The sequence below is a fragment of the Nomascus leucogenys genome, chromosome 20, assembly GCF_006542625.1.
Source record: "Nomascus leucogenys isolate Asia chromosome 20, Asia_NLE_v1, whole genome shotgun sequence".
In the NCBI taxonomy this organism is placed as follows: Eukaryota; Metazoa; Chordata; class Mammalia; order Primates; family Hylobatidae; genus Nomascus; species Nomascus leucogenys.
This window is the reverse complement of record NC_044400.1, coordinates 69631677-69653154: the sequence shown is the minus strand read 5'-3', so window position 1 is coordinate 69653154 and position 21478 is coordinate 69631677. Positions and strand designations below refer to the sequence as shown.

The following is a 21478-nucleotide window of genomic DNA, read 5'->3' as shown; positions in this document are numbered from 1 at the left end:
GGTTGGGAGCATTGCAAGAAATGTAGTTGCACTCCAGAATCAGAATCACATGGGGACTTTTTTTTTTTTTTAGTAAGTTCCACCCCGGGCCATCTATTTACGTCAGAATCTCTGTGCTTTCTACAATAACTCATACATTGTAGCATCTCAACAAATGGGCTCTTTTTATTATATTTTTCTTTTACAGATAAGAAAGCAGTGTACAAAGAAGTTAAATAACTTGCCCAGAGTCCCACAGTCAATCTGAGTTTGGAGGCAAACTTTAGTCTATCTGTCCTCAGAGGTGTTATTGCCAATTCTGCTTCCTTGCTTTCCTTCACTGAGAGTTTGGAGAAGGAACCAGAGGCTATTCTTGGGGGTGCCCAAAAGGTGGACTAAATATTTGCCCCTGAATTACCCAGTGACACTTTAGCTGCTGTTTGCAAACTATTTGAAGTTGGGAACAAACTGATTTTCCTGTTTCTCTTTCCTCCAAATTCCTGCAGAGCTCTACACATTTTACCTAGAAAAAGTGAAAATAATCACGTTATTTGGGGATGCCTTGATAATTTCACAAAAGCATTTCTAGAGAAAGTCTGGGTTGGCACCTCTTCCCTGGTGGGTACTCACAGTGAGTCAGGTGACAGGGACTGTGGTTATCTAGATGTGAATAGTACTAAGGCCTGTCCCCTCAATGGTGACCCATCTTCCCAAGAGAGGAACAGACTCAAATAAAGTCCTGGGAGTCTCTGAACCTTTGACCTTCTTCCTCCAGCCACCAACTGCTGTTCCCAAGGAAATGGTGTCTGAAAAGTCTCACCTTGGCAACCAGCAGGTTCCTGTGCAGGAGGAGCCCAAGACCCGCCTCCTGAGTATGACAGTTCGGAGAGGCCCACGGAGTAAGTGCCCCTCTTCCATTCAGCTGGTGCTTGTTAACTGCCTACTGTGAGCTCAGCACAGAGCAGTATAGGGATTTTTTATGGGTGTTATTTTTCATGCATTGCCACAGCTGCTCCACCCACTTTACCCCAACTTGGTGAGTGACTTTCTAGGTTAATCCCTGCCAAGGAGACAGGACACATAGTTTCAGGATGTGTTTCTATAACCACATAATATTCTTTGAATGTTTGTCCCCTCCAAATCTGAAATGTGACCTTCAATGTTAGAGGTGGAGCCTAGTGGGAGGTGTCTGGGTCATGAGGGCACAACTCATGAATTGCTTGGTGTTGTCCTCTAGTAATGAGTGAGTTCTTGCTCTATTCACTCACAGGAGAGCTGGTTGTTAAAAAGAGCCTGGGCAGGCCAGGCACGGTGACTCACGTCTGTAATCCCAGCAAGGCGGGTAAATCACCTGAGGTTGGGAGTTCGAGACCAACCTGACCAACATGGACAAACCCCATCTCTACTAAAAATACAAAAAAATTAGCCAGGCGTGGTGGCACATGCCTATAATCCCAGCTACTTGGGAGGCTGAGGCATGAGAATTGCTTGAACCTGGGAGGTGGAGGTTGCAGTGAGCTGAGATTGGGCCACTGCACTCCAGCCTAGGCAACAGAGCAAGACTCCATCTCAGAAAACAAACAAAAAAGAGCCTGGAACCTCCTTCCCTCTCTCTTGCTCCCTCTCTCACCATGTGACACACCTGTTTCCCCTTCCCCTTCTGACATAAGTGAAAGCTTCCTAAGGCCTCACCAGAGGCATATGCTGGCACCATGCTTATTGTACAGTCTGCAGAACAGTGAGCCAAAATAAGCCTATTTTCTTTATAAATTACCCAGTCTCAGATATTCCTTTATAGCAATGCAAAATGGACTAACAATACATAAGTTAGGGAGTGTTAATTCGAATAGAAATTAAATATGCAAAAAACTCAAAGGAAGATGAAATTGTTAGGGAAGACATACGTGTTAACCTAGTGAGGCTTGAATCAGATGTCTGGAAGAAATGAGGGAGGTTTCTGAGGCTCCTGGTGACCTTGCCATTGAGGACACATATACTTCTCCCCCTACACATGCCTTTTCTTCTTCCCCAGTACAATGAACATTAGGAATTACCTGCTCATTATAGGGAAAATGACCACCCTTCAGGCATTGCTTTTCATGAAAAGTGGATTAGACAAGAGGAGAAGTGGTTACACTTTTTAATTGTTACATAATTGTTAGACTGTTTTCCCTATGGCAAAGTTGGGAAATAAGTAACTGTTGGAAACTAGAGGACTTTGGAAGCAAGTTGACTCTTAGATTGGAAAAATGTGGTTCTAATCTAAAAGCAATGATACAATGAGAGCTGTTATGAATTAATAAAAGCAGAACCAAAATTTATCTCATATGGCTGTTTCTTTTTCTAAATGCTCAAAATTATTTATTACTACCAAGGATTACAACTTGTCATTTCAGGCTGCCATAACAAAATACTATAGACTGGGGGGCTTAAACACCCAACATTTATTTTCTTATGGTTCTGAAGGCTGGACATCTGAGATCACGGTGCCAGCATGGCCGGTTTCCAGTGAGGCCCTTCTTCCTGGCTAGTTGGTGGCCACCATCTTGCTGTGTGCTCACATGACCTCTTCTCTGTGCCTGCATTGGGGGAGGGGGAGGCTCTAAGTGTCTCCTCTTATAAGGACACTAATCCTAATCCTATGAGGGCCCCTCCCTTATGATCTCATTTGACCTTAATTACCTCCTACAGGTTCTATCTCTAAATGCAGTCAGACTGGGGGAGAAGGCTTCAACAAACAAATTTTCAGAGGGGGGACACAATTCAGTCCTTAGCACAACTACTGGATATTTAATTATTTATTTTAAAATCAAGAGAAAAACTGCCAGAAGAGGTGGCCACCAGTCAAGGCTCTGTGACATAAAAAGTGGATTATTTTCTAACTCGAAAATGAAGAAGATACTGTCCACTGTCACCACGGAGATGATCTATGCATTAGTCCCTCCCCCCACAAAAAATACTATTTCCAAATTGGGGAATGGAGAGGTCTGGAATGAACAGAAGGCTGAGACCTGCCTACTGGAGCCACACCACAACCAGCCAGTGTCTGGGAAGCCCTGGGTGGAGCTGGAAGCTGCTGATGAATTGGCAGCACTGATAAACCAAGCAGTGAGGGGTGGAGCACATGGTGGATAAGGAGCCTGTGGAGCCAGGCATCTGTCAGAAATGAGAAGTCAAAGCCAGCAGACAAAGTCAAGAGAGCAGAGGAAGTAGTATTATACCAGTGGCATTAGAGCAGGAGACAGACAAGTAAAAAGGAATGATGAGTGCTGGCAGAAACAGCAGAGTGCAGGACTGCCCTATGCAGGCAAGGGTAGCAAGGGAGGTGACAGAAGAATGGAGCCTCCACATATGGAGGAGTCTGCATGGGGAACTGTAGGGTGAGGAGGATTCCCAATTCAGGTCTTGGAAACACACAGATGTATGCGCAGAAAACACGGAGAGGGTCGAGAGCAAGATAGAAGCAGCCATGTGCTTTCTGACTCAGTCGTGGAAATCACCTATCAGTGCTTTCAACATATTTGTTAGAAGCATGTCCCTAAATCCAGCCCACATTTAAGAGGAGGAAAATCAGGCTCCTTCTTTTGAAAGAAGGAGTGTCAAAGAATGTATGGACATTTTTACTACCACATTAATTTTTCTTTAAAACTCTTCTTTATCTCACTTTTCTACTCAAAATCTATTATATTACATTACATAAAATCCACACTCTCTTATGTATTCCGGGCTCTAAGACTCTATGCAATTGGGCTCCTTCCGGTTGTATTTTCCAGTCTTTTCCAGTGTGCTCCACTTTGGTTGACTCCTTACTGGCCTCTGAATGCCTCATGACCATCTCAGCATTCTTGGGCTTTGGTTCCCACTTAAAGAGAGTTCTCTACTTGCGTCTTTATTAAGCTTGTGATTGAAAGGCAATTGAGCTGTTGCAGTTAAGACCATGGGCGTTGGCTTAGACAAGAGTGGGTACCGGTCTCTACCTATCTTACTCCCTTGGGCAAGTTCTCCAACCTCCCTAAACTTTAGTTTCCTTATTTGTAAAACAGGGACAATAATAGATTGCGTGAACACTGCCACAGAGTTTATACTCCAGTTGTGGGAGGGATGAGAGGAAAAAAGAGAAAAACAAATGAAGTAAACTAGATAAACATAGGGTATGGCAGGTATGAGAAGTGCTGAAGAGAAAGATATTGGCAGGACTGCAGTGGGAGTGAGAGGATGAGGTGCATTTATGAAAGGAAATGAGTGATCCCCAAGGGGAAAATGTTCCAGGCAGTGGTCTTAAGGCAGGAATGTGCTTGCGATGTTAAGCAACAGCCAGGAGGCAAGGGTGGTGGAGAGTGAACAACAAGGAAAAGGAAAAAAATAAAGTCAGAAGGGAGGAGGGGAATTGTACCCAGGCTAGCGGGCCCTTTGACTTTTAATCCGAATGAGATGAGCGTCATTGGAGGGTTCAAGCCCAGGACTGATATAATCAGATTTAAGGATGAAGGCTGCTATGCTGAGTAGACTTTGGAAGGAGTGAGGGCAGAAGCACAGAGACCAGGTAGAGGCCAACAGCAAAAATCCAGGTGGGAGTTATTGGGGAATGGGACTGGTGGGTAGTGGAAGGTGTGGAAAGAGTGTGGGAAATCTGGGTATTTGGAAGGTAGAGACAAACAGGTATATTTCGCGATTGAACAAGAATTACAAAAGCAGGAAGGTTGTCTCCATGGTTTTTGACTTGAGTCAAAAATGGGTAACTCCATTTTCCCAATAGAGTTTCAGAGTTTTCCCAATAGAGTTTCAGAGAAGGAAAAGATGGCAGAAAGGTCAGGTTTGAAGGTAGAAATTGAATGGACATGCAAAGTTGAGATGCCTATTGAATATCCCAGTGGACGTGGATGTATGGATATAGGGATCTGGTGGTTGGGGAGAGGTGGAGAGTGGAGAGGGATTCCTTGACCTTTTATCTAGAATGTTCCTTTCCCACCTCTGTCCTCCTTCCTCTCAGCTGGTTCTATTTTCCTTCAGAGCACTCATCACCTCCTGGCATTTTCCAATCAGCTGACTAACTTGATCATTAGAAGGAAAGCTCCCTGAGAGCAAGACTTTGTCTGCTATATTCATTGCTTATTCCCCAATGAAATATTTGGAGCTTGATAAACATATGTTGAAAAACTGCTGTGGGCATAACAACAAATGCTCGAGACAGGGTCCTGCCTCTGGTAACCATCATTCTATTCACTATCTCTGTCAGATCAATTGTTTTAGCTCCCACATATGAGTGAAAACATGTACTAGTTGTCTTTCTGTGCCTGGCTTTCTTCACTAACATAATGTCCTCCAGTTCCATCCATGTTGTTGCAAACTGCAAAATTTCATTCTTTTTTATGGCTGAATAATATTCCATTGTGTATATGCAGCATGTTTTCTTTATCCATTTATCCACTGATGGATACTTAGGTTGATTCCATATCTTAGCTGTTGTGAATAGTGCTTCAGTAAAAACAGGAGTTCAGATATCTCTTTGATATACTGCTTTCCTTTCTTTTGGATATATACCCAGCAGTGGGATTTCTGGATCATAGGGTAGTTCTATTTTTAGTTTTTTGAAAAACCTTCATATTGTTTTCCATAACAGCTGTACAAATTTACATTCTCACTAACAGTATACAAGCATTCCCTTTTCTCTGCATTCTTGCCAGCATCTGTTATTTTTTGTCTTTTTGATGAAAGCCATTTTAACTGGAGTAAGATATCTCATTGTGGTTTAATTTGCATATCCCTCATGATTAGTGAATTTGAGCATTTTTGTATATACCTGTTGGCCATTTGTATGTCTTCTTTTGAGAAATGTCTATCAATGTTTTTTGCCTATTTTTAATGAGATTATTTATGTTTTATCTGTTGAGATATTTGAGTTCCTAGTATGTTCTGGATAGTAGTCCCCTTTCAGAGGAGTAATTTGCAAATATTTTTTCACATCTACTGAACTGATCATGTCCTTTTTCCTTCATGCTGTTGATATGATGTATTACTTTATTGATTTGCATATATTGAACTATCCTTGCATCCCTGAGATGAATCCCACTTGATCATGAAGAATGATGTTGTTAATGTATTATTGAATACAGTTGGCTAGTATTTTGTTGATGATTTTTGCATCAGTGTGCATCAGAGATACTGGCTTGTAAAGTTTTTTGTTGTTATGTCTTTGTCTGGTTTTGGTATCAAGATAATACTGCCCTTGTACCATAGGTTTGGAAGTATTCCCTCCTCTGATTTTTGGAATAGTTTGAGTAGGATTAATAATAGTTCTTTAAATGTTTGGTTGAATTCAGCAGGCTAGCCATGAGGTCGTGGGCTTTTCTTTGAAGAGAAACACTGTTTATTACTGCTTCTATCTCATTCCTTGTTTTTTGTCTATTCAGATTTTATATTTCTTCATGTTTCCATCTTGGTAGGTTGTATATGTCTAGAAATTTATCCATTTCTTCTAGCTTTCTAGAAGAAATGTATTGGCATATAGTTGCTCATAATAGTCTCTAATAATCCTTTGAATTTCTGTGGTATCAGTTGTTATGTCTCCATTTTTGTCTCTGATTTTAAAATGTGGGTCTTCTCTTTTTCTTAATCTGACTAAAGTTTTGTCTATTTTGTTTATCTTTTCAAAAAACAACTTTTCATTTCATTGGTCTTTTCTACTTTTTATTAAGTATCACTTTCATTTATTTCTGCTCTGATCTTTATTATTTTTCTTCTACTAATTTTGAGTTTTGATGTGCTTTTGATTTTCTGTTTCTTTAAGATGCATTGTGAGGTTGTTTATTTAAAATCTTTCTACATTTTTGACGTAGGTATTTATTGCTATAAAATTCCCTTCTGGTAATGCTTTTGCTACACCCTATAGGTTTTGGTATGTTGTGTTTCAATTATGATTTGTTCCAGTCAATTTTTTATTTTTTTAATGTTGTCATTGACCCAATTGTTGTTCCGGAGCATATTGTTTAATTTTTATGAAATTGTATAGTTTTCAGAGTTTCTCATTATTTATTTCTAGTTTTATTTTATTGTGGTTAGAGAAGATACCTGATATGATTTCAACTTTTTTGAATTTTTTGAGACTTGTTTTGTGGCCTGACAGATAGTCCATCCTTGAGCATGTTCCACGTGCTGAAGAGAAAAATGTGTATTCTGCAGCTGTTGGATGAAATGTTCTTTAAATCTCTGTTAGTTTCATTTGTTTTATTTGCAGATTAAGTCCAATATTAGTTTGTTGATTTTCTCTCTAAATGATCTATCCAATGCTGAAAGGGGGTATTAAGATCCTTAACTATTATTAATGGGAGACTTGTATTGGGATTTAGCTCTAATAATATTTGCTTTATATATCTGGGTGTCCCAGTATTGGGTGCCTATGTATTTACAAGTATTATATCCTCTTGCTGAATTGACCCCTTTATCATTGTATAATGACCTTCTTTGTCTCTTTTTACAGTTTTTGTCTTGAAATCTATTTTATCTGATACACATACAGCTACTCCTGCTCTTTTTACATTTCCATTGCATAGAATAACTTTTTCTACGCCTTTATTTTCAGTCTATGTGCATCTTTATAGGTGAAGTGAGTTTCTTATAGGTAGCATATAATTGGCTCTTTTTTTTTGTCTTTTTAATACATTCAGCCAATCTATGTCTTTTGATGGGAGAATTTAGTCCATTTATATTCAACGTCATTATTCATAGGGAGGGACTTACTACTGCCATTTTCTTATTTGTTTTCTGGTTGTTTTGTTAGTCCTCTCTTCCTTTCTCCCTTCTTCCTGTCTTTCGTAGTGTATAAGTGATTTTCTCTGGTAATAAGTTAAACATTTTTTGTTTTTTATTTTTTTGTACCTGTCATAGGTTTTTGCTCTGTGGTTACCATGAGGCTTGCAAATAACATCTTATAACCAGTTATTTTAAGCCGATGACAACTTAACTCTGATCCCAATGAAAAGAAAATAAAAAGCAAAAACTGAAAAACTCTATATTTTAACCCTGTCTCTCCCCTGCTTTTTTATTTTCTGTTGTCTCTACTTGTATCTTTTTGTACTGTCTATCTCTTCACAAATTGCCATAGTTATTATTTTTGATAGGTTTCTCTTTTAGTCTTCAGGGTTAAAGACATGAGTGATTTAAACACCACAATTATAGTGTTAGGGTATTCTGTATTTGTCTGTGTACTTATGTTCACTAGTGATTTTTATACCTTCAGATTTCTTATTGCTTATTAGCATTCTTCTCTTTCAGATCGAAGAACTTCCTTTAGCATTTCTTGTAAGATAGGTCTGGTGATGATGAAATCCCTTGGCTTTTGCTTGCCTTGAAAAGTCTTTATTTCTCCTTCATGTTTAAAGGATAACTTTGCTGGATATAATACTCTTAAGTTGGAAGTTTTGTTTGTTTGTTTGTTTTCTTCAGCACTTTGAATATATCATCCCATTCCTTCATGACCTATAAGGTTTCCACTGAGAAGTCTGCTGCCAGATGAATCAGCGCTACTTTATATGTTATTTGTTTCTTTTCTCTTGCTGCTTTTAGGATCCTCTCTTTGTCTTTGACTTTTGAGAGTGTGATTTTTATAGACCTTGCAGTAGTCTTAGGGGATTTGAGTGTTTTGGTGTTCTTTGACATTCTTGTACCTGGATGTTGATATCTTTCTCTAAGTTTGAAAACTTATTATTTTTTGAATAAATGTTTTACCCTGAGCTCTTTCTCTACATCGTCTTTATGGTCAGTAACCCTTAGCTTTTGCCTTTGTGGCTAGATTTTAGATCTTGTAGGCATACCTCATTCTTTTTTATTTTATTTTCATTTTTCTTCTCTGACTGTGTATTTTCCTATAGTCTGTCTTTGAGCTTACTAATTCTTTCTTCTACTTGATCAAGTTTGCTGTCAAAAGACTCTGATGCATTTTTCAGTTTGTCAGCTGAATTCTTTAGCTCTAGAATTTCTGCTTGATTTTTTAAAATTATTTCAATCTTTTTGTTAAATTTCTCTGATAGAATTCAGAATTCCTTCTCCGTGTTATCTTGAAGCTCCTTGAGCTTCTTAAAGACAACTATTCTGAATTCTCTGTCTGAGAGGGCACATATCTCTATCACTCCAGGAATCGTCAGTGCCTTATTTAGTCTGTTTGGTGAGGTCATGTTTTCCTGGATGTTCTTAATGATTGTTCATGGATGTCTGGGCATCAAAAAGTTAGGTATTTATTCCAATCTTCATAGTCTGGGCTTGCTTGTACCCATCCTTTTTAAGAGGGCTTTCCAAAAACTCAAAGGGGATTGAATGTAGTTATCTAAGCCTGAGGCCACTGCAGCTGTTTCAGCACTAGGGGAGCCCTAAGCCCAATAACACTGCAACTCTCGCACATTTCTAGAAACACAGCTTTGATAAACTTAGGGAAGATAAGGGAGAATTCCCTTGGTTTCCAGGTGAAGTCTCTTGCTCTCTTCCCTCACTTTCCCCCAAGCAGGAATCTTTCTCTGCACTGGGCTACCTAAAGTTGGAGGAGGGTAATGTGGGCATTCCTGTGGCCACCACAGCTGGCACCTTGCTGATCACACTTGCTGGGTCACAACTGAATCCCACAGGCTCCCAGGCTAGCATGGAACTGGGCTTGCCTATGACCCACAGCCACTACTGGCTGGCTGCCACTGTTGTTTATTCAAGGCCCAAGGCCACTTTAGTCAACAGGTGGTGGATCCTGCCAGGATTGGGTACATCCCACCAGAGCAGCAGATTCTCATCTGGCCCAAACTGGGTCTAGAAACACTGCTCAGGAGCAAAGTCCTAGAATGGAGGACTTCAGGAATCTGCCTCATGCTTTATTTTACTGTGGCTGAGCTGGTACCCAAATTGCAAGACAAAGTCCTCTGTACTCTTCTCTCTCCTTCTTCCAAGTGGAAGGAGTCTCTCTCCACACTGTACTATCTGGATTTAGGAAGGAGTCATGAATCACTCCCATAGTTGCTGCAGCTGATGTCTCACTGGGTTGCATCCCACCCCACAGCCTCTGGGATCAGCATGGCACCAGGGCTTACCCAAGGACTGCAGTCATTGTAGCCTGGCTGCCAGTGCAATTTATTTAGAGAAGTAGACGATTTTAGTCAGCTGGTCATGAGGCTGGCCAGGACTCAGGTTTTTCCCACTGGGAAGAGGGGAGGATTCCCCTCTGGCCCAGGACTGATCTAAATGTTCCCTCCATGGGCACCAGCAGAATTCTGCTCACTATTGTGTTCCACTGTGTCAGCACAGCACTGAGTTCCAATGCAAAATCCCATACTCACTTCACTCTTCCTCTTCCAAGTACATAGATTCTTTCTCTGTGCTGTGCTGCCTGGGCTTGGGGGAAGGGTGGTGTAGGCAGTGAAAGACTGCCCTTCCTACCCTCCTCAATGCATCTTTCCTTGTTATTATGTTAAAACTAGAACTGTGATCACTCACCTGGTTTTTTGGTTCTTATAATGGTGTTTTCTTACACAGATAATTGTTCAATTTGGTGTTCCTAAGGGAGGGATAATTGCACAGAAGTTTTTAAGTTTGGTATAGCCCCATTTGTTTATTTTTGCTATCATTGCCTGTACTTTGGGTGTCACATCCAAGAAACTATTGCCAAATTCAATGTCATAAAAATTTCCTTTATGTTTTCTTCTAGGAGTTGTATAGTTTTAGGTATTATGTTTAGATCTCTGATTCATTTTGAGGTAATTTTTGTATATGATATAAGGTAAGGGACAAACTGCATTTTTTTCATGTGGATTTCCAGTTTTCCCAAGATCTTTTGTTGAAGACTGCTCTTTCCCCATTGAGTGGTCTTTACACTCTTGCTGAAGATCATTTGACCATATACTCAAGGGTTTATTTTCAGGCTTTCAATTCTTTTCCATTGGTCTATATATCTGTCTTTTGCTAGTACCAAACTGCTTTGATCATTGTAGCTTTGTAATATGTTTTGAAACCAGAAAATGTGAAACCTCCAATTTTGTTCTTCTTTTTCAAATTTGTTTTAGCTCTTTGAGGTCCTCTGATACTCAATAAGATTTTTAGAATGAATTTTTCTATTTCTACAAAAAAAAAAAAAAAGCCATGGGGATTTTGATAGGGATTGCATTGAATCTGTAGATAATTTGGGGGTAGTATTGACATTTTAAAAATATTATGAACACAGAATGTCTTCACATTTATTTGTGTCTTTCTTTAAGCAATTTTTAATAGTTTTCAATGTACAAGTTCTTTGTCTCCTTGGTTAGATTTATTCCTAAGTATTTTATTCTTTTCTATGTTATTGTAAATGGAATTGTTTTCTTAACTTTGTTTTTGGATTGCTTATTTTTAATGTATACGAATGCAACTGATTTTTGTGTGTTGATTTTATATCCTGTAGCTTTGCTGAATTCTTTATTAGTTCTAACAATTTTTTTTGTGGAATCTTTAGGATTTCTATATACAACATCATGTCACCATGAACAAAGATAATATTACTTCTTCCTTCTCAATTTGGATGGCTTTCATTTCCTTTTTCTTGCCTAATTGTTCTCAGACTTTCAATACTCTGTTAAATAGAAGTGGTAAGAACAGGCATTCTTGCCTTGTTCCTGATCTTACAGAAAAAGCTGTCAGTTTTTCACCATTGAGACTTGTCTTAGTGATGGGCTTTTTGTATTGCCTTTATTTTGTTGAGGTAGCTTCCTTCTATTCCTAGTTTGTGGAGTGGTCTTATCATGAAAAGCCATTAAATTGTAAAAAGCATTATCAAATGCTTTTTCTGCATCAATTGGGAAGATCATGCACTTCCTGTCCTTCATTCTGTTAATGCAGTGTATTACATTTATTGATTTTCAAACAATGAGCCCATCCTTGTACTCCCCTCCCCTTTTTTAAATGTTAAGGGGAGAGTCGCATGTTTGGAAGCATGCCTGCAGGTAAGATTTGGTAACCTGAGCTAACATTAATACTCTATAAATGGATCATGAAGCTCTTCCTCATGACTAATTTATAAACACTGCTTACCTTACGTGAGGTTTCCAAGGTGGAACCTCAGATTCAGTAGTCTCCTCAGCCATAACAAGAAAGTTTATGCTCACAGATGGATGCTGAGAAAGCTATGGGACTTTTTACGCTTGCATGGTTCAATTTTATTTTTCTTCTCTAAGCACTTACTGGTTTACCTGAGGCTGTTACCCTCCCAGAGTGGGGGATGGAAGCAGTGATAAACAGACAGACAGGCAAACAGATGATGAATCTGCCATCTTGAACTCTGAGAGCTTAAGACCATGTTCTGAGTTAGGCAAAAAGCTTGCCGGCGTCGTGCTAAGGTCTTTACATGCATTATATTATTTAAATCTCAGAGCAGTCCTACTATGAGGCATTGTTTCATTTATTAGGAGATTAAAGTTCAGAGAAAACCAACAGTCAGAAGTGGTAAGGCCAAAATTCAAACTCCAATATGTTGACATCCAAACCTATATTCCTAATTGCTGCACTCCAGCATCATTCCATAGCTTCAAACTGAACCCTCTTTGATCTTTGGATCTGATGGTTTACAGTTACCCATGGAAGGTACAATGGCAATGCTATGACCCAGCCAGCACTGTCAACAGTGGGTCCAGAAATACACAGAGGAATCTTAATATGGTTCATAAAACAAGTTTAGAGTGTTCACCAGATTGATAATCTGACTGTGCTTCATTTTTTAAAAAACAGAATGAGGCCGGGCGCGGTGGCTCACGCCTGTAATCCCAGCACTTTGGGAGGCCGAGGCGGGCGGATCACGAGGTCAGGAGATTGAGACCATCCTGGCTAACACGGTGAAACCCCGTCTCTACTAAAAATACAAAAAATTAGCCGGGTGTGGTGGCGGGCGCCTGTATTCCCAGCCACTCGGGAGGCTGAGGCAGGAGAATGGCGTGAACCTGGGAGGCGGAGCTTGCAGTGAGCTGAGATAGCGCCACTGCACTCCGTCCTAGGCGAAAGAGCCAGACTCCGTCTCAAAATAAAAAAAAATAAAAAAACAGAATGATACTCAGGTAGATCATCCACCTCTCCCTCCCTAGAACAGCATGTTTCCTATTTGGGGTTTTCATTTATTTGTCTTAATTCTAACTATTTATCTCTCAAAAATCAATATATACATGTCTTCCCTTTTGGAAAACATCCCCTATTCCCTAGAGTAAGCTGAGTAGATCTCCTCTTTGCTCCCATGGCCCTTGTGCCTGTGTGAGTATCCAGAGGCATCTTTTCATTGGTACACCTCCTCCCCTCCTTCACCAAACTAGCAGTCCTTGAGGGCAGAGCCTGACTTTCAGCTCTGCTTAGCATAGTGCTGGCATGCAGACGGCACTCTGGGTGAACAGTATGTCCAAGTGGCCTCTCTGCTTTTCCCTCTAGGTGTTGCTCTGCCTTAGGTGTGCTTACTTACCACCATGCCCACCAGGTCTTTTCAACCAAGTCTGCTCAAACATCTGGATCCACATGTTTGATTACTCCTTTGACCTTTTACTTCCCAAACTTCTCATGAGTCTGGGCTGTCCCTCAGTGATACCAGCCCAGCTCCTCACCTTGAACCTGTGACCTTCTGTCCTACGAGGCTCCAAGTATTGTCAAGGTCAGGCTGCATTTAGAGATGCAGAGAGCAGCACCCCTAACCTATGGCCTCACACACTGCTTCAGGCACATGCCCAGAGGTGCCACCTCCCTAATGAACCACACCACAAACCCATGCAGTGAAAGCTTGGCTTCTAATCTGCTCTTCAAACATATATATAGTCATGACATTCCAAATAAAGAAAGCATTTCCCTGAACATGGAATAGTTCCAAATAAAATAAACATCTAGTTTAAAAGTACACACACTCCCCCATGATTCCATCTTGCACCATCTCTTGAGGGAGTAACTATCACACATTAAGTAGTTTCTTATGAACATAAATTTCTTCATTACTAACATCTGTTTTCCATTCATTCATGTTAGTTTCTCTGATTAAACCATCATTTCGGAGCCAATTTGTCAGTATTGGTGGAAAAGAAAGTTCAGAATCGAGTGAAATATGATGTAAATGAAAGGAAATAAAGTGTTTATTTTAGGCATACTTTTTAAAAGTCATGAGGACCTGGAGAGACTGGCCTGGGGTGGGAGGGGAATGTTATAAAGCACAGCATGAGACATAGAGGGGAGCTGCCTGAAGGAGCCGGGCCTTGGGGGTTACCTTAGTGCCCACCAGGTGGAGAATGGGATGAACATTCTAGTCCAAGGATGCACAGTGGAGAATGTAGGAAACGTCAAGACATTCACTAACACTGCAGTTCACTACCTCACACAGTACTGGGAAGACTAAATTAAAGTACTAATACGTATAAATAAATATTACCTATTGTTAGTTATGAGGAAAGCCAAGGCCACAATTAATCTGTACTCAAAGCCCCAATTCCCTACCCTCCTTTAAAGCGAACAAACAAAAAAATAAAACTTCTTTACAGCAAAAGTCTTTCAAACTCATTTTCTCTCATTTTTGTCTCCAGTCCTCTCTTGAAATCACTCCAATGCAACTCACACTCCCACCCATTTATTGAAAATGTCCTTGCCAAGGTGACCAATGACACATTTGCTAAATTCAATAGTCAGTTCTTAGTCTTTATCTTACTTGACTTTCACAGCATTTGATGGCGCTCATCATTCTCTCCTACTTTTGTACTTGGCTTCCAGGACTCCACTTGCCTGGTTTTCCTTCTGCCTCACTGGCTGTACCTCTTTCTCCTTTGCTTGTTCTTATTCACATCCCGACTACTCCATGTTGGAGCACCCTAGGCTTAGTGCTTGGCTCTCTTGTCTTTATCAATACTCAATTATCGTTGTCATCTCAAGACTTTAAATTCAATCTATATACTGACCAGTTCCAAATTTTTATCTCCAGCGTGGACTTCTTCCAGACTAAATATGCAAGTGCGTACTCAACATCCACTTTTGCACATCTAATAAGACAACTCATATTTTTAGTAGACTTATTGAAATATAACTTACATATCATAAAATTCACCCATTGTTAGTGTACAATTTAAGGAATTTTTGGTAGATATATAAACATGCAAAATCACACAATCCAGTTTTAGAACATTTTTATCACCCTAAAAAGTTCCTTTGTGCCTATTTGCCTCCACTCCTAGCCCTAGCTCTAGACAAACACTGATCTGTTTTTTATCCCTGTGTGTCTTTTCTGAACATTGCATGTAAATGGAATCATACAATATGTAGTGATTTGCACCTGAACTCTTTCACTTAGCATAATGATTTTTGAGATTCATAAGTATTGTAGCATGTATCCACATTTCAATTTCATTTCTTTTGTTGATGAATTATATTTCATCATATGGACACCCTATACTTTGTTTATTCATTCACCTGTTTATGGACATGTGGATTATATTCAGTTTGGTGCTATTATCCACAGTGTTGCTGTGAACACTTGCAACATGGCTTTGTGTAAACTTATGTTTTCATTTCTTTTTGGAGGATTCCTAGTGGTGGTAAGGGAGAAGACTACCCCTCATATTGTCTTATGCCCAATTTCTGCCTCCAAGGAAAGAAAAAGTAAAAATTAAAAGGCAGAAATGAAATCCACAAGCAGACAGCCCGGTGCCACACCCTGGCCCTGGTAGTTAAAGATCTAATTGGTTATTTGCATAAAAAAAGCACTGTGAAAATCCATGTTCTGTTATGTTCTGTTCTAATTACCAGTGCATGCAGCCCCCAGTCACGTACCCCTGCTTGCTCAATCGATCACGACCCTCTCACGTGGACCCCCTTAGAGTTGTGAGCCCTTAAAAGGGATAGGAATTGCTCACTCAGGGACCTCAGTTGTTGGAGATGTGAGTCTTGCTGAAGCTCTGGGCCGAATAAAGCCCTTCCTTCTTTAACTTGGTGTCTAAGGGGTTTTGTCGGCGGCTTGTCCTGCTACAATAGAATCTCTGAGTCATATGATAAACTTACGTGTAACTTTTTAAGAAACTGCCGATATACTTTTCAAAGTGGCTGCATCATTTTACTTTTCTGACAACAATGTATGAAAGTTCCAGTTTCTCCACATCTTTTCCAACACTTGATATTATCTGTCTTTAATTATACCCTTTACAGTAGATGTATAATGGTGTCTTGTGCTTTTAACTTGCACTTCCCTCATGATTCATGATTTGAGTATTTTTTTCATATTCTTACTAGGCATTTGTATATCTTCTTAGTAAAATGACTATTTACTTTTTGTTTGTTTGTTTGAGACAAGAGTCTCGCTCTGTCACCCAGGCTGGAGTGCAGTGGTGCGATCTTGGCTCACTGCAACCTCCACCTCCTGGGCTCATGCAATTCGCTTGCCTCAGGCTCCTGAGTAACTGGGATTACAAGTGCTTACCACCATATCCAGCTAATTTTTGTATTTTTAGCAGAGACAGGGTTTCACCATGTCAGCCAGGCTGATCTTGAACTTCTGACCTCAAGTGATCCAACTACCTGGGCCTCCCAAAGTGCTGGGATTACAGGCGTGAGCCACCACACCCAGCTATTTACATTTTCTACTCATTTATTAATTGAGTTGTCTTACTATAGAGTTGTAAAAATTCTTTATGTATTTTAGATACAAGTACTTTATCAGATACATAATTTGAAAATATTTTCTCCAAGTCAATGGCTTGTCTTTTCATTTTCTTAATAGTGTCTTTGAAGTACAAAGTTTTAAATTTTGATAAACTCAAATTTATTATATTTTTATTATGGATTGTGCTTTTGGGGTTGTATCTAAAAATTAGTTGCCCAACTCAAGGTTATGGAAATTTTCTCCCATGTTTTCTTCTAGAAATTTTATAGTTTTAGCTCTTACATTTCTCTAGATCTATTATGTATTTTGAGACAACTCAAATTTTACTTAACTGAAACTGACCTGATCTGTTTCTATCAACCCAAACCTGTTTCTCCTAGACTCAATCCCATCTCATTAAATGGACTTTACATTTTTTTCTATTGCTTGGGTCAAAAATTTGGAGTCATCCATAACCCCTGTCTTTCTGTCTGCCCACATCCTATCTACCATCAAATCCTGTCTGCTCTACCTTCAGAATAGATCTAATGATTACTTCTCACTCTCTCTATTGCTACCACCCTGATCTAAGCCACTTTCACCTCTCATCTAGAATATTGCAGTAGCCTCCTAACTGATCTTCTTGCTTCCATTCTCACCCCTCATTTTCAACCCAACAGCCAGAGTGGTCCTATGAAAATAAAGTCATGTCACTTCTCTGTTTAAACCTTCCAATGGCTCTCACTCAACTCAGAGTTAACGCCAAATTCTTTTTTTTTTTTTTTGAGCACAGGGGACTTTATTGATTGTACACGACAAAGTGGGGCTCCCTAGGCTCCTCCCTCTTCAGGGGGTCTGCATGGAAATTGTGAGGAGGGGAGATTCTCAGTGAGGTGGGGGACTAAAGGCGGCAGGGACTCCTCAGCAGCTGAGGGCCTCTCTTTCTTTAGTGTTCTCACTGGGTCTGGTGGTCCAGGGGTCTTACTCCTTGGAGGCCATGTGGGCCATGAGGTCCACCACTGTGTTGCTATAGCCAAATTCATTGTCATACCAGGAAATGAGCTGGATAAAGTGGTCACTGAGGGCAATGCCAGCCCCAGCATCAAAGGTGGAAGAGTGGGTGTCACTGTTAAAGTCGGAGAAGACAGCCTGGGTGCTCAGTGTAGCCCCGAATGCCCTTGAGGGGGCCCTCTGATGCCTGCTTCACCACCTTCTTGATGTCATCATATTTGTTAATGCCTAATTATTTAGGATGACCTACGTGGTTGCATTTCCCCTTACTTCTATGACCTAATATCCTAGTATTCCATCCCCTCCCTCAATTTTTGGGTTCCCCATTTCTGCTCTGGCCTCACATCAGGCTTAGCCCTATCTCAGTGTCTTTGCATCAGATAGTACTACCTGTACCTGAAATTCTCATCCCCTAGGTGTCTACATGGTTTGATCCCCCACTTTCTTCACCTGTTCTTAAGTCACCTGGAGGCCCTTACCTAGCCACTTTATTTATTTATTTATTTATTTATTGAGACAAGGTCTAGCTCTGTTGCTCAGGCTGGAGTGCAGTGGTGCAATCTCGGCTCATTGCAACCTCTGCCTCCTGGGCACAGCCATCCTCCCACCTCACCTAGCTAATTTTGAGACTACAGGTAGCTGAGACTACAGGTGTACACCACCATACCTAGCTAAGTTTTGTACAGGCAGCATTTTACCATATTGCCCAGGCTGGTCTTAAACTCCTGAGCTCAAGCAATCTGCCTGCTTCAGCCTCCCAAAGTGCTGAGATTACAGGCTTGAGTCACTGCACCTGGCCTACTCTATTTAAAACTGCAATTCACCCCTCCCTCCTGGCTCATCTTATCCCCGATCCTGTGTTATTTGTCTCTACACTTGTATCACCATCTGACATACTAACTACAGAACTTGTTTGTGGTCCATCTCCCCCACTGGCATACATTCTTTCTGGGGGTGGAGGCATTCATTTGTTTTGTTTACTGCCCTATCCCTAGTACCTTGAACACATAACAGATGCTCAGAGAATATTTGTTGGTTGAATGAAGAGTCAAGACAAGATTCTGTAATCCAGCATTTCCAAAACTGGACTTTGTAGAATACTAGTATCCTCTTAGAAATGAACTGCCCCAAAAAGAGAATTCAAGTTGAGAAACTTTTCATATCATTTCTACTCTTGGAAATTCATGAAGCTTGTTCTGAGACTACACACACTTAACCTAGCATTTCTCATGCAGTTCTTGGCCCTCCTGAATACCTGTTAATATTTTTTTCCACTCTGTAGAAGACAATGGGGAAGACTCAATCCTAAGTAGAATCTCCACGTCAAAATATATCTGTGATATTCTTGACAACTCTCAGAGTCTCTGAAAGTCCTGTTTGGAGCCTCGTGCCCTGTGCACCACCACAACAGCATGAGAGCACCGAGTCTTGTCCAGGCTGATGATCCCCAAGCCTGCGCCATCTGCTGAAGTATAAAGAAGAGGAAGGGGCACTGGGCAGGGCCAGGATCCCAAGACCCCACATGAGAAAGAGATGCATGTGCCAGAGCCAGGGTTCCTGAGTTTTCAGCTAACATAAAATGAAAATGCTGGTGGGACTCGGAAAGAGTGAGCCTGGGAGAACTAGAAAAAAAGATAGTGACCAGAGAAGTTCCTCCAGAGCACCTCAGCAAATGTGAACTATCAGCAGTGCTGGGGCTCATACAGGGACAGCCAGTTTGTTCTCAGCCCATTCTGACTTTCTTTTTATGTAGTGATACTTTCACAAGTGATACTAGTCTATTTCATAAAAATTAGAAAATCAGGAGAAGAAATCAATAACCTACTTTCTTAAACTCTAGTTACAGCCACCAATAAGCTTTTGGGCCCTTTTCTTGCCCTGGGTAAAAACCTGCCTGACAATAAGGTCGTGTCCTATGTACCCATAGCATTAATTGTGGCTTAAAGGCTATCCTAGGGTCTTGCATCAGATTGTCTACTAATTACATTTTTTTAATCCTCAAAATTTGAAAGTTTTTAATTAGTATTAATCAACTACATGCTTTGATTGACAACAATTATAATATGTAACAGGGTGAAGCATATGTAAATTTAAAAACAAAAAATGGTGACTTCATAAATTATCTATTTTTTAATTGTCTTTCCAACTTTTATTTTAGGTTCAAGGGGTACATGTGCAGGTTGGTTACATGGGTAAACTGCATATTGCGGGGGTTTGGTATACAGTCCATTTTGTCACCCAGGTAATCAGCATAATACCCAATAGGTAGTTTTTCAACCCTCACCTGCCTCCCACCCTCCACCCTCAAATACCCAATGTCTGTTGTTTCTTTTTCTTTTTTTTGGAAGACAGAGTCTTGCTCTGTTGCCCAGGCTGGGGCGCAGTAGCACAATCTTGGTTCACTGCAGCCTCCACCTCCTGGGTTCAAGTGATTCTCCTGCCTCAGCCTCCCATGTAGAGGGGATTACTGGCACATGCCACTACACTCAGCTCATTTTTGGTATTTTAGTAGAGACAGGGTTTCACCATGTTGCCCAGGCTGGTCTTGAACTTCTGAGCTCAGACAATCCTCTCACCTCAGCCTCTCAAAGTGCTAGGATTACAGGCATGAGCCACCACACCCAGCCTCTATTGTTTCCCTCTTTTTGTCCATATGTAGCTCAATGTTTAGCTCCCACTTATAAGTGAGAACATGCGGTATTTGGTTTTCTGTTCCTTCATTAATTCGCTTAGGGGATAATAGCCTCCAGCTCCATCTATGTTGCTGCAAAGGACATGAATTCATTCTTTTTTATGGCTATGTAGTATCCCATGGTGTATATGTACTACATTTTCCTTATCCAGTACACCACTGATGGGCACCTAGGTAAATTCCATGTATTTGCTATTGTGAACAGTGCTGTGATGAGCATGTGAGTACATGTGTCTTTATGGTAGAATGATTTATATTCCTTTGTGTGTATACCCAGTAATGGGATTACTGGGCCAAATGATAGTTCTATTTTAAGTTCTTTGGGAAATCGCCAGACTGCTTTCCACAGTGGCGGAACTAATTTACGTTCTCACCCACAGTGTATAACAGTTCCCTTTTCTTCTCAACTTTGCCAGCATCTGTTATTTTTTGAGATTTTAATATAGTAATGGCCATTTTGACTGGTGTAAGATGGAATCTCATTGTGATTTTTATTTGCATTTCCCTAATAATTAGTGATATTGAGCATTTTTCAAATGTTTGTTGGCCACAAGTACATCTTCTTTTGAAAATTATCTGTTCAAGTTCTTTGCCTGTTTTTCAATGGGGTTGTTTGTGGTTTGCTTATTGAATTAAGTTTCTTATAGGTTCTGAATATTAGACCTTTGTCAGTTGCATAGTTTGCAAATATTTTCTCCCATTCTGTAGGTTGTCTGTTTGCTCTGTTGATAGTTTCTTTTGCTGTGCAGAAGCTCTCTAGTTTAATTAGGTCCCACTGGTCAATTTTTGTTTTTGGTGCAATTGCTTTTGGAGACTTCATAATGAAGTCTTTGCCAGGGCCAGTGTCCAGAATGGTATTTCCTAGGTTTACTTTTAGGATTTCTAAAGTTTTAGGTTTTACATTTAAGTCTTTAATCCATCTTGAGTTGATTTTTGTATATGGTGAAAGGAAAGAGTCTTCTGCATATGGCTAGCCAGTTATCCTAGCACCTTTTATTGAATAGGGAGTCCTTTCCCCCATTGCTGTTATTGTAAGCTTTGTTAAAGATCAGATGGTTGTAGATGTGTGGCTTTATTTCTAGGAAGAGACAAAGTCAAACTATCTCTTTTCGCAAGTAATATGATTGTATACCTAGAAAACCCCATAGTCTCTGCCCAAAGGCTCCTAGATCTGATAAACAACTTCAGCAAAGTTTCAGAATACAAAATCAATG

At 40.2% G+C, this 21478-nt stretch overlaps 1 protein-coding gene across 1 annotated transcript in view; it reads left to right on the top strand.

The window, feature by feature from the left end:
* CC2D2A (coiled-coil and C2 domain containing 2A) overlaps positions 1-21478 on the top strand; it is a 135595-nt gene that overhangs the window by 10064 nt on the left and 104053 nt on the right. The window contains exon 4 of the mRNA XM_030801179.1: positions 755-878. Coding sequence (XP_030657039.1) covers positions 755-878 — 124 coding nt within the window. The remainder of the gene's footprint in view (positions 1-754; positions 879-21478) is intronic.